At 38.8% G+C, this 12,593-nt stretch overlaps 1 protein-coding gene across 1 annotated transcript; it reads left to right on the top strand.

The window, feature by feature from the left end:
• The first annotated feature begins 304 nt into the window (after positions 1 to 304).
• IMPA1 (inositol monophosphatase 1) lies at positions 305 to 10,240 on the top strand. The gene is made up of 9 exons (XM_064706280.1): positions 305 to 441; positions 539 to 620; positions 1,955 to 2,088; positions 3,971 to 4,075; positions 5,336 to 5,381; positions 5,525 to 5,633; positions 6,343 to 6,451; positions 7,878 to 8,029; positions 8,458 to 10,240. Exons 2-9 carry the CDS (start codon positions 558 to 560, stop codon positions 8,574 to 8,576), a joined length of 837 nt encoding a protein of 278 aa, XP_064562350.1. The 5' UTR covers positions 305 to 441; positions 539 to 557; the 3' UTR covers positions 8,577 to 10,240.
• Positions 10,241 to 12,593: the final 2,353 nt, after the last annotated feature.

Raw genomic sequence — 12,593 nt, 5'->3', positions numbered from 1 at the left:
TCCAACCCAAACCATCCTTTCAATTCTATGATAAACTTCAATCGCGTGCTCCATGGGAGAGCATTTACGGTATCTCCGCCCTGCCACGTCTAATTAACAACAAGAACTCGACATCAAAGCCTAATTTCACCACCTCCCCTGTATATTTTGACAGCGCCGGCGCCGAGGCGGCCTCGCCCAGCCCCGGGCTCCCTCACACGCAGGCGCGGGCGCCACCGAGCGGCGGCGGCCGAGGGGGCGGGCCCGCCCGTGGCCTCGCGCGCGGCGCCTGCGCCTGGCGGCAGCGGCGGCGGTGAGAGCGGCGCGCGGCGCGGCCGCCATTTCGGGCGCCGTGAGGGGCCGCGCGTCCGGCAGCGCTCGGGACGCGTCCGGCAGCCCGGGGCGGGGCGGGGCGGGGCGTGCGCGCTGCCTGTTTCCTCCTTTGAGCAGTGCTTAAACCAGGTGAAGGAAAAAACCTCGAATTTGTCAAAATAAATACAAAAAAAGAAGAAGAAAACAAGCCCTAATAATTTTTGGTGTTAATCTTTCCTTTTGCTAGGCTCTTTATCTCGGGAAAGATGGCAGATCCCTGGCAAGAATGTATGGATTATGCAGTTGGTTTAGCAAGGAAAGCTGGGGAGGTATGTATAAGCTCTTTATAAATAATAAGGTGATTTATTGAGTATAATATGTCTAATGACCTTTTGAAGGAGGTTGATGTTGGAATTTCTTTTGGGTAGTGTTTTGTCAAAAACCTAAATGAGCAGAATAGGTTGTGATGTTCAAGTACAAGATTGGAGTGTCTTTTATGTTTGAAAATCTGTTGACTCAAGAAAACAACTTTGCACTTTTTCTTGCCTTGGAGTCTGATTAAAGACTGAGGAGTAACTTCTGTTCCTTGAGTTTGATTTAACAATAAAATTCAGAATTGTGGTAAACAAAGAGCATGTCGATTTTCCCCCTAAAACTACTCCTGTCTGCGATATTATTTTTCCACCTGAAAGTTGGTGGCAGTCTTTTCTCGGGAACACCTCAGTGAGCTTTGTAGCGGGGCTCGTTGATGGCACTCAATGCCATATTGTGTTCCCTCTGTCCTTGGAAGCGTCCAAGGCCAGCTTGGACAGAGCTCTGAGTCTGGTCTAGTGGAGGTGTCCCTGCCCATGGCAGGAGAGCTGGAGATAAATGGTCTTTTAAGCTCCTTCCAACCCAAACCAATCTAATCTGTGATTGTTTCTCATCATGAAGACTGCTTTGCTTCTGTAAATAAGAACCATGCCTTACAGTGGTGATATTTTGCCATATGAGATGGCTTGGAACAAGAAAAACTTCGTACATCTTGGCAAAGCCTCAGCACAAGTGGTTACCAGATGTTTTGGTTCTTAGTAGTTCTAGTTAGTACATTTGAAGGCTGTGGCAGGCAAACAAGATGGCACATGTAACAATTCTGTCCCCTGGAGCTGCAAAGTCTGTGGAACATTGTCTCTGCAATGCCTCATGTAATAAAGTCTTCCCTCAGAAAATCTTTCTAAGTTACAGTGAAATAATTCTGTGGGCTGTGAGACATGGGTTCTTGCTTCAGCTGATACTGACAGTTTTAAGATCATAAATGCAGGGTCTGGCTAAAAATACCTGACTTGAGCTGAGTGTTAGGTGTTTTATTCAGCTCTGGTATTTAAATTTGTAAATGTAAAATTTGTCCTTACAAAATGGATTCCAGTTTCATCTACCTTGAGATCTTCTTTTTGTACTTAGATTTAAAGCTATGTAAAACTTTGTACTGAATAGGGGCTAGATATGCAAGTCCCAGCTCCTGCAGTTAAATCCAGGTTATGTCACTGCTTGTGTTTTGTGTGTGCAGTACAGAAAATGATTGTAAAAATTATGTTAGGTTTTTTTGAAATATTTATTTGAAATCTAATATTTTCCATATTGCTAACAATGAAAGATATTTTTTTATTTGTTTTTGTTTCAACAGATAATCCGTGGAGCACTCAAAGAAGAAATATCTGTTATGACTAAAAGTTCACCTGTAGATCTAGTGACAGAAACTGATCAAAAAGTAGAAAACTTCATTATTTCTTTGATAAAAGAAAAGTATCCTTCTCACAGGTATGGCTTGTTGTATGCTTTTGACAGAAGAAAAATGGAAAGTTTATGATTTTGCTTGGCAGAGTTTTATTACAGCTGGCAAGTTGTAGCATTACCTTCAATAAATCAAGTATTTTAGTGTAGTAATGGGTTGAAGTTTTGCCCAGGGCTGTAGTAACAAAACGAGGTGTCCCCAGGTCTACTGTCATGAGACAAAACTTAGGCTGAAAGTCACTTCCAGTTAAGGAACTTCCTGGTTATTGTGTTGGAAAGTGAAAGGTGGCCCCAAGAGACCTAAACCCCAAATTTCTTGTCTGCTTTTGAAACTAGTGTGCCTTTGCAGTCTGTGTGGGATGGGTCCTGTGGAAATGAGTGTGCCTTTGGCAGATCTCATACAGTTTTACAACATAAAACATCCTTAAAAGAAGACAGGGTCTTCTTCTGCATAACAGAAAGACTGGAATTCTCATACAAAATACTGGTTTTCTTAATTGCTCTTCTCCTTTTTTCCCCTTCTTCCATTGCTCTCTATACCCCTGTCCCCCACCCCCTGAGAAGGGTAATCAGTATTTTGCTTATATGGGTCTGTCTTAAGCATTTTGACATAATGGCTCAAGCTCAATGCAGTTTCCTTAAAGTCAGTTTGCTAATTTTTCTTTAATTTTCTTGGAGATTTTGTTATTGTAGCTATGTAATGTGAAATGTAAGAAATTGACACAGAACTGGAGCAGCTGAGGTGGTGCAAAAGTTCAGTAACCAAATTAGTGTAAGCATACAGACTTTGTGGAATGACCTTGAAGTAACAGTTTCTGTGACATTGATTAGCATTTCAGAATATTTTAGCTTCTTTTTATTTTAGGTAACCAATGTCACATTAGACATAATGGTGCTGAACTTTCCAGTGAATTACTCATCCACCTATATTCAGTCTCGTTTTTCTGAAGGTCTGCTGCTTTTTGGAAACATGCTGTTTCTCTCTGATTAGTCATCCTCACTTCTGTAGTTAATCATAAAACTCCCAGTCAATATTAAAGAGACCTCATCTGTTTCCTCACAGCAGTTATTTTACGTGGTTTTGGAGGAAAGTGTGTGTTTGCTGCAAACTTTTCATAGGTTGAGTAATGTGTGATAAATTGTGACAACCTGCTAAAGGCCTCAAAGAGAATTCCTCCCACTTAGACTCATTCTAATAATTTTGCAGTCTGAAACGCTTTTCTGAATAGCAAAACTTGTGGAATTTGGGATGCTGTGTCCAGGGGTTTAGTGCTGTGGCTGAGCATGCACTCACCCATCTTCTTCAGGAACTCTGGTTTGAATTTCATCCCTTTATCATGTTACCATTTTGTCATGCTTGTAAAACTAAACTTTTGAGATTAACAACTTTCTGTCATAATTGGGTTGAAATCAGTCTTCAAATTTAACAGTTGCTGCATATTCTAACAAGGTATGTAAGACCACATTCTTCACTGAAAACACAAACTGCAAAATAATGTTGTATAGCACAAATAAGCTGAAAGGTGTAAATAACTATAGGTATTTTGAACAAAATTTGATTATGCTGTTACTGGAAAAAAGTTATGAAAATGTCAATGTTCTGAATGCTAAATTCTGGTATTATTCTATTATATTGTGAATGATAAATACTGGTATTGTTTCTATGTTGAAACATAAAATTCTTTTCCCCACATATTGTGCTTAATCCTTGACATCATAAATATTAATGCAAACTTGGTCCGATATGGTTGGTGCTTTCTGGATAAATACTGTATTTCTCAGTTTTTTGCATATGATCACTGGTGATACTCAAAGCTTCATCTCACTTTTAAGAATTTCAATGTCAAGGACAATGTTGTAATTCAGACATTTTAAACATTTTCTGTCTTTAAATGTGTTTCTACTGTAGCTTTATCGGCGAAGAATCTGTTGCAGCTGGAGAGGGCAGCATTCTGACAGATAACCCCACATGGATTATAGACCCGATTGATGGAACCACCAACTTTGTACACAGGTCCACCCTCCATTTTTTTTTTATGTTAGCAACCTCATCTGATTACCCTTTTTCTTTCTCCAGTTCCATGAAAGTGAAGTTGTTTTTAATTTTCAAACTGTTTTAAAAGAGATACTATGAACTTGTTAATAGTTACAAATTGCTGCTTATTGAGAGCCATTGGGCAGTCTTTGCAAGCATTTTAATGTTCCTGTGAGTGTTGTAATAGTCTTGCTCTGTTACCTACATCACCTGTTCCATACGAGGCCTGTATTAAATAGCAGGGGTCAGCAGCCTTTGGCATGGATTTCAGAGATAGATGGGTGGATTTCAACAGGAGCAGGATACAGAATAAGAAGTTGCAGCATCTTCAGAAAGGAAATAACAGCTTCAGGTGCTGATTTCTAAGAAATTTCAAATCCATTGAGGTCTAGGAGCCCCAGCTATGAAAGAAAGCAGGATATCACCAGTTGTTACCAATGGTATTTCACACCAAGATGAGGAGGGGACTTACAGAGTAATGCTGAGAGCCTGTTAATTACATCTTTTAAATGTGATAGATTTTGGCCCCAGTGAGCTTTTCTGAGTCTGCTTGATTTCAGTTTTGAAATGACTGCTGCTATGTGCACAATGGCTTTGAAACACCTTCTGAATCCTGCTGAATAACATGTTCAGAAAGTTATAGGGAAAGAACCCATTCTGCTGAATCCACAGGCTTAAAAGTTGGCATTTTTTGCAGAAAGAATAAAAGCAAATGTCTAGGAATTGAAAAAAAGAGTAAAAATTAATTCATTGGTTGATTGTTTCGAACATGGACTGAGATGCAATCCACCATGTCTTACATAGTCCCACTCTCTTCACCCTTCCTGCATTCTTCAGTATCTCTCTTTGTCCTGGCTTTGGTAGAGAAAGGGGAGGTGGTGGGAGAGCTACCTTGGTTCTTTCTATGAGACCATTTTGGTCAGCTTGTTCCTTCTGAGAAAGGTTGGTAGCATAGAGGCTTGTTTGCATTCTTTGGCTGTAAAAACCAGTCCCTAGGCTAGGAACAGCTCGAACAGGACTGGCAGCCCCAGTGGGTAGAAAACTTTGTGTTTCAAATGGTAACCAGTGTTGTTGGCTCTATTGTCAGCTAAATTGTGCAAATTGCAGAAAACTCAGTTCTGTATAGTCCAAGTTTGTTTTGAAATATAGATTACATTTAACTGTCTTTATTAAGAGTAAACATGGTAATGAAAGAAATTTAGTATCTACTATAAATTAGTGAAATGTTTTGTTTTGTAGGTTTCCATTTGTGGCAGTTTCAATTGGCTTTGTTGTAAACAAAAAGGTATAGTTTTTATTACTTAATATCTAATCAAATTCAAATTAATTGCTTGCTTCTAGTTACAACTAAGTTCTGTAATTTCCTATTTCACAGGAAATAGGAATAAAGGGAAAAACCCCACAAGATAATTTTCCTTTTTCTTGCAGATAGAGTTTGGAATTGTGTACAGTTGTATAGAAGACAAGATGTATACTGCCAGAAAAGGAAAAGGTGCATTTTGCAATGGTCAGAAACTGCAAGTATCAGGCCAAGAAGGTAAGCTGAACTGAGGAGCTTCTTTCTGGTAATTGCCAGATTGCAAGTGAGACAGGAGAAATTTGGGACCTGGGCATATTGATATTTCTTAGCTCATAGTTTTGTTTTGCAAGACTTTCTTTGGCCATGGGCTGTCTAGTTTTAAGAAACACCTTTTATGTTCTCTTTGGTGTATATGATGTGATCTGTGCAAAATCAGGACTCGACAATTGAAGATTTTATTTCCCATGTATTGTGGTTTTGTTAGTTGGTTTCTTTGTCTTTGATTCCCTATGTGTCTGCAATCTGTTTGAGATGTTTCTTTAGAGTGAAACAAATCTGCCAAACAATTCAGCTTCTCCCAGGTTGGTTGAAGTCAGTACCACTCTTCTATGTTTACAATCCTACATCAAGTAAAATCCATGCTTCAAATGACATCTTCTAGGATCGCAAGACTTTTAAAATTTTTATAGCAATAGAATTCTGTTTAGTACTGGCATCAGTTAATGTATATGCACAGTTGGAGCAGATCATGCTTCTTTAATTGTATTTTTTTCCTGCAATTTTCCAAATAATGACAGATTTTTATATGTTTGATATATGTACTATTTTATTAAGATACCTCATACTTTTATTCAGTCTTATAAGAAAGCAATGAAGTAAACTCTGCTAGTTACTGTGACTGTTTAAGTTGTGCTGTTGGAAGAGTGAGGTTTTGTTTCTTTTCCAGACATTACAAAATCCCTTTTAGTAACAGAATTGGGGTCAAATCGTGATCCAGAGGCTATAAAAATAATTCTTTCTAATATGGAAAGACTTCTCAGTATTCCTATTCATGGGTAAGATACTTCCTATTTCTATAAATATTTATATATACTGGTGGTTAATATTATGAATACAATAATTTTAAAAAGTCAAATTATATTTGACACCTTAAATATGAAATGTGATTTAAATGTTTCTGTCTAGTAGCTTCCACAGAGAAACTGTATTTAACTTTTTCAAGCTGAGACATGCAGCAGAGAGTGCTAACAATCAGTTTTGGGAAGCAAAGCATGTTTGGGCTTTCAGGACTACAAAGTGTTGTATTTAGTAGTTAAAAAAATTAAATACAATTTTGTGCCTTTTGTTCCCCCTAGATAAAACTGTATGAACAGAAGCTATATGACATTTCTTAATTTCCTTTCCTTGTAGTAATGAAAATTGTTTTTCATATATATATAAGACAAAAATAGATCTCCCTTTCCTCTTTCAAAACTATACAATTTTAATCTGAGTAGTTGAAATTGTCCATAAACTGCTCCTGTTTTGGTTGCATTCCCTGCTTTTTCTCCTCCAGATAAGCCACTCTACATTTCCACAAACTATCTTGTATAAAGTTGTTTTCAGTAGACAGTTTTTCATTACTCAACCGTATCTGTGTTTCTGATCTAACAAGTTTTATGCTGAGATTCTTGGGATTCTTGTTTTGACACTTGACGTAGGTTTTTTCCTATTTTCAAAAAGTCTTCTGATGTTGCTAAATGATTTATGCTAAGATGTAAGTAGGAAATACATTTTCGATGTGTTGTAAGTTCATCTTAGCAAGTGTGACTTGTACTAAAAACTGCAGTTATTTCAATTAACAGTAAACTGTACATTAAATTGTGATTGATAGCAGCTAAACTATTGCAAGAAGCAACTTAAATCAGCTCCACTGTCAAACCATTGTTCACAAATAAAATGCCTAAGTACATTGACATTTCCAAAAGAAACTGGAATTTGTGACCTGAGGATTTGGTGAAGTTATCAAGACCAAATTTATGCTGTGTAATTTAATTTTTATGATTACTTTTAGAGGGTTTGGCAAGTCAGAAATGCTTACTGAGCATCGCCAGAGAAACTGGGAAAAAAAAAAGTGTTTTCAGCACTGAAAAGTGTACACTGTCCTTGAATTCAGGCATTCAAAGAGCAGAATAGACTGTTATTGTTTCATGGGAAGTGATCTTCCATAATATGTTTTAGTTCAAGAAATCATTTAAAATGTGTTTAAACAAAAATTTATTAACAGAATTTGTACATGTAAGTTCTACAAATTTGCTGTATTTTGAAAACTCTCCAAAGTAACACTTCATTTCCATTTTTCATGTTTCACTGCAGCACTTCATCATGCTTGCTCTAGTTCACTTCACTTCCATCATGACAATTGTGTTCTCTGTATTTTCTATTACAATGTAACTTTTTTGCAAAACTCTCCTCTTTTAAAACAACTTGTCTCTCCTGTAGGATTAGAGCTGTTGGTACAGCAGCTGTGAATATGTGCCTTGTGGCAACAGGTGGAGCTGATGCCTATTATGAGATGGGGATTCACTGCTGGGATATGGCAGGAGCTGGAATCATTATTACTGAAGCTGGTGGAGTGCTGCTGGATGTAACAGGTAAATGCGTGGGCCTGCATAATACTCTCTTGTCCTTTTAAATGGCTGATGGGGAGCAAAATGTAGCTGAAATGAGAAGGCAAGTTCTTTTCAGTCCTCTTTCCAAGCTACCACTACTGAGCAGTTCCCAGCCTGTTAACAGATGAGGAATGGGTTAATTGTATGTTCTTGGGCAAGATGACAACCTTTAGTCCCTTGGCTGGACTCCTGGAAAAGGGAAAAAAGACAGTAAATATCCATTGAAGAAACTTTAAATGCAGCTCATATGAGATACCTGTTGTATTAAATGCATTTTTATCCAGAGGAAAAATTTGGTCCTAAATAATAATGTATAATTTACACTCAATTTTTTTTCAGTGCTTATTTTCATACCAACTTTTCATTTTCTTCATACATAAACTGGTTGCTTTGTTTGCTTTGCTTTCTAGGTGGACCATTTGATTTGATGTCTCGGAGAATAATTGCAGCAAGTAGTCGAGCTATTGGGGAGAGGATAGCCAAAGCCCTGCAAGTAATTCCTCTGAGAAGAGATGATGCAACCAACTGAGCACCAAAGCTGCACCATAAATGTCCTTATCTAATGTTGTCTCATTTTCCCACATGGTGGTCGTGCTGCCTTGAATAGATGGTAGTCTTTCAGTACTGGTGTGGCTGCTAAGTAGAGCTTTGAGATTGAACAACATTCTAAGTAAGCTGCAACTGCTGAGTATTTTATTTAACATCACAATTAGATAAAATCTAGAAAAATTAGTAAATATATGCAACTAGTATTTTCAAGTTTTATACTTTACTGGAACACATAGCAAGAGACTCTTTGATGTCTAGATAAATAAAGATCTCTAGTTCTGTCAGTGACAGAAACAAAACCCACTGTCCTAACACCACATCGTCACATCTGATCCTGAACCCAAGAAGATGAAGGCATTACTGTTTATGCAGTCTTTGTCTGGTCTCCAGTGTATCCATTTCCTTACCTCATTGCAGTTTTTGTAGAGGTGGTTCACACATTTCCAAACCTGTTGGTTGCTTGTAGGTTTGACTGCAGTTTAAAGCCTTTATTACTTCCATATCACTGGTTTTGTAGTCATCATTCTGCCTTTCCAATGGTAGACACAATCTCTTATTTAGCCTCGTTTGTGGCCAGTACACTTGCAAATCCATTACAATATCAAAAGTAATAGTTATTGTGCCAGAAAATATGTTCATTTTCCAGAATTAAGTTCTGAGCACACCTATCACCAAATGTACTTACTTGAAATTAAGATGCAGTAGGATTTTAATTTTGATTGAGTTTATTCATGGATGAGTGTGTTTCACAGTCTTAAGGAATCATTAAATCCAAGAGAGTTTTCAATACTTCAGCTGGCAAAAGAAATACGCCCACAGTCCATATTTTTTACATAATTTTCTAATTTTTTCGTAAGCTACAAAAGCAATGACCAACCAGGACCAGGTTTCCATTGTGTTTTACAGAATGTACACAGAGGAAGATGTATACCTGAATGTAAAGGGTAGTGATTTAATTCTAGGTGTCATTTGTTTTAAACTTTGAAAATTATACTGGTTCTCTATACAAAATTTTTGTATTTAAGATTGTTAAAAGCATCAGTGCACTGTTCAGATAATTAATGCACTTTAAAAAAAAGATGTCACATCAGTTTTTAGACATTTTTTTTTGTGTTGAAAAGAAAGTTGTCTCTCTGGTTGTTTAGTTAAGACACAAGAGTGCTTTGGAAAACCTGCCATTATATACTGCTGTCCCATTATTTTTACTTGGAAAAATGGTATATTGAAGTTTCATGAGATTGCATATTATAAATGACAATTGCATATTATAAATGTCAGGTTCTTGTATCAGTTGATTTGTACAGATTTTTCAGAAACGCTTAATTTTATGATGTACTTAATGCCGGGTGATTAATGTTAACAAGGTCAGCCTCCTATTTAAAGGTCTTCCCAAAAAGCCAGACTTAGAATTACTTTACTTTTTAAATTCCTGTTGACAAGGATGTAAACCTTCTGAGCATTTCATTGTAACTTTATTGCTGTAGACAATATGTGTGGGATCATGGTTATTTTTGAAATGTTTTCTGTACCATTTCTGTGGCTTTTGTATAACAAAATCTGCATAACTTTATTTGTGAATAAAGATATGTCTAAAAAGTACTTAAGATGGGAGAACATGTTAGAAATAAATACACTTTAGCAGCAGTGGCTTTAGCTGTGCTTCCTTTCTTAGCATTCATCAGGTCCAGTGCTGTGACCCATCACGCTGGCTCTGGGGCCCTCACAAAGGTCTGCAAGGAGGGCAATAATTTTTAGCCTAAGACACTGAAACAAATAGTACTACAAAATGGGTAATAGTGACTTCTAGCACTGCTGTGTATGCAGGAGCCTTCATCTGCTGTCCTATCAATCATCCATCGCTGGTGCTCTCCATTTATTGATTTGCTGATCAGTTGTGATTGTTTCCCATGATGGCCTGCAGAGCCTTGCTCTAGCTGCAAAGCAGAGTATTCCAGTAGATGCAGTCCTGCAGAGCTCTTCCCAGCGTGAAATATTGCCATAATCACAAAAGGCTTCAGGCTCTTGTCCAGCCCTCTTCAACAGCCCTGCAGAAAATCCCTCATCTGCCTCCTCTCCCCTAATGGAACATGGACTATCCCTCATATCTGTGACCTAAAGCTGGGTTTAATTTTGCTTAGTCTAATGTCCATAGGAGCTAGGCATTCTGACTAGATATAAAATGCCATCTTGTGGCCTTGGTAATGAAGCATTTTAAATAAGGAACATCTCTTTCTTTTCCTGAGATTCTTCCCATCCTCTCAAAGCCAGCTGCTGATTCAATTCTATTCACAACCTGTGAGGGAGGTAATTACTTCCTTCACCAATCTGATCCTGTTGCTACAGTGCTGGCAGGCAACTCTCCAGCAGCACACTGGTTTTGGATCTACAGCAGCTGGCATGGCTGCCTTTATTTGCACAAACTCCAGGCATCGCAAGGATGTCAATGATGTGACACCTCAAGAGTGTCAGCCAGATCTTGTGAACAGCAAAATCCGTTCCGCCTCTGGATCACTGCTTATCCAGCACCAACAGCAGCAGTGAATATGGTCTGTCACATCATGCTCCAGTTTGCACAATCTTCACACAAAGATCTGCAGCTTCTTAAAGGTCGGTGGGAGCTTCTGAAATGTCCTCAATGACCACTATCTGCTGTTTGTCTGCTAAAACAACAGGGCAAAGAAAATCTGACACCCTTCAAAGCTCTGTGCAGCATTTGGAACAAACAAACTGGAGGACTGCGCTCAGCCGAGAGCAGATTATGGCACTGTATGAAAGAGCTATGAACTCCTGCCTGTTTGAGAAGGAGAATGGATTAAAGAATGGAATGCTCTCTTCCAAAGCAAAGCAGAACTGTTTTTCTAGCACAATTCAAGCTATTAAGATGCTAAAAATAATGATGAGTGTAGATCCTGTTCCAGAAGCTTATAGGCTCTTTTGATGGCTGGTACATTGTTGCAGGGCTTGCAAGGGTCTTTCAGGGGTGAAGAGAGAGGGCGAGAATCTTGACTCCATGATCAGAAGGCTTGATTTATTATTTTATGATATATATTACATTAAGACTATACTAAAAGGAGTATAGAGGAAAGTTCAGAAGCTTGCTAAGCTAAGAATAGAAAAGGAATGAATAAACAAAACAGCTCTCTCTGATTCTGTCCCAGAGAGAGCTCGGCCTTTGATTGTAAACATGCAACATGGGCCAATCACAGGTGCACCTGTTGCATTCCACAGCAGCAGATAACCATTGTTTACATTCCCTTTCTGGGGCCTCAGCTTCCCAGAAGGGGGAAAAATCCTAAAGAAAGGATTTTTCACAAAAGATGTCTGTGACAGTACATTGCCTGCATGCACTGTGGCATACTTACTCTTGGTTCGCACAATCCCAGGGATGATTTTTACACTGAGGTGATTCTCTCTATACAAAAGTTGCTTTAGCTGGGAATTGGGCTTTCTGCACTCCCATTAAAATGGAAGGAAAAGAGGAAGAAAATACAGTAGCAATGGCTGTGCCACAGCAATAGGCAAGCCACCCTCCCCTTTTAATGCAGTGAAAGATTAAGGTTTGCATTGTTATGTCACTCCTTATCTCGCCAGAGACTACGTTTACAACCATGTGAATAACTTCATTCAGAAGTGCTTGTACTGCAAATACTTGAGAAATAATTTCATAGAAGCTCTTCCTCAGCTTTGTGGTTACATCTTCCTCTGCTGCTGTGCCGGGAGAGGCGGTTCCGTGCTGGGTATCCTGCCCGTGGATGCAGGCGCAGGGCGGTCTCGGGAAGATGCGCAAACCAGCCAAGAGCCGCGCCCCGCACCGCTCCCGGCGCAGCACTAGATGGCAGCCGGAGCCAGGGAAACACCAGGAGGGTGTTCTTTGCTTTAGAGAATATTCCCTTCCCCACGCATGCCCTCCATCCTCCTGCTCCCTGTAGTTATTGTATAACTGAGAGCTATTCGGAAGAACAATGCCAAAATTTTGTGAGGACTTTAGCTCTGTTTT

This window comes from Zonotrichia leucophrys, chromosome 2, assembly GCF_028769735.1.
Source record: "Zonotrichia leucophrys gambelii isolate GWCS_2022_RI chromosome 2, RI_Zleu_2.0, whole genome shotgun sequence".
Lineage (NCBI taxonomy): Eukaryota > Metazoa > Chordata > Aves > Passeriformes > Passerellidae > Zonotrichia > Zonotrichia leucophrys.
The sequence above is the reverse complement of the archived record's forward strand: the minus strand, read 5'-3'. Positions and strand labels throughout refer to the sequence as shown.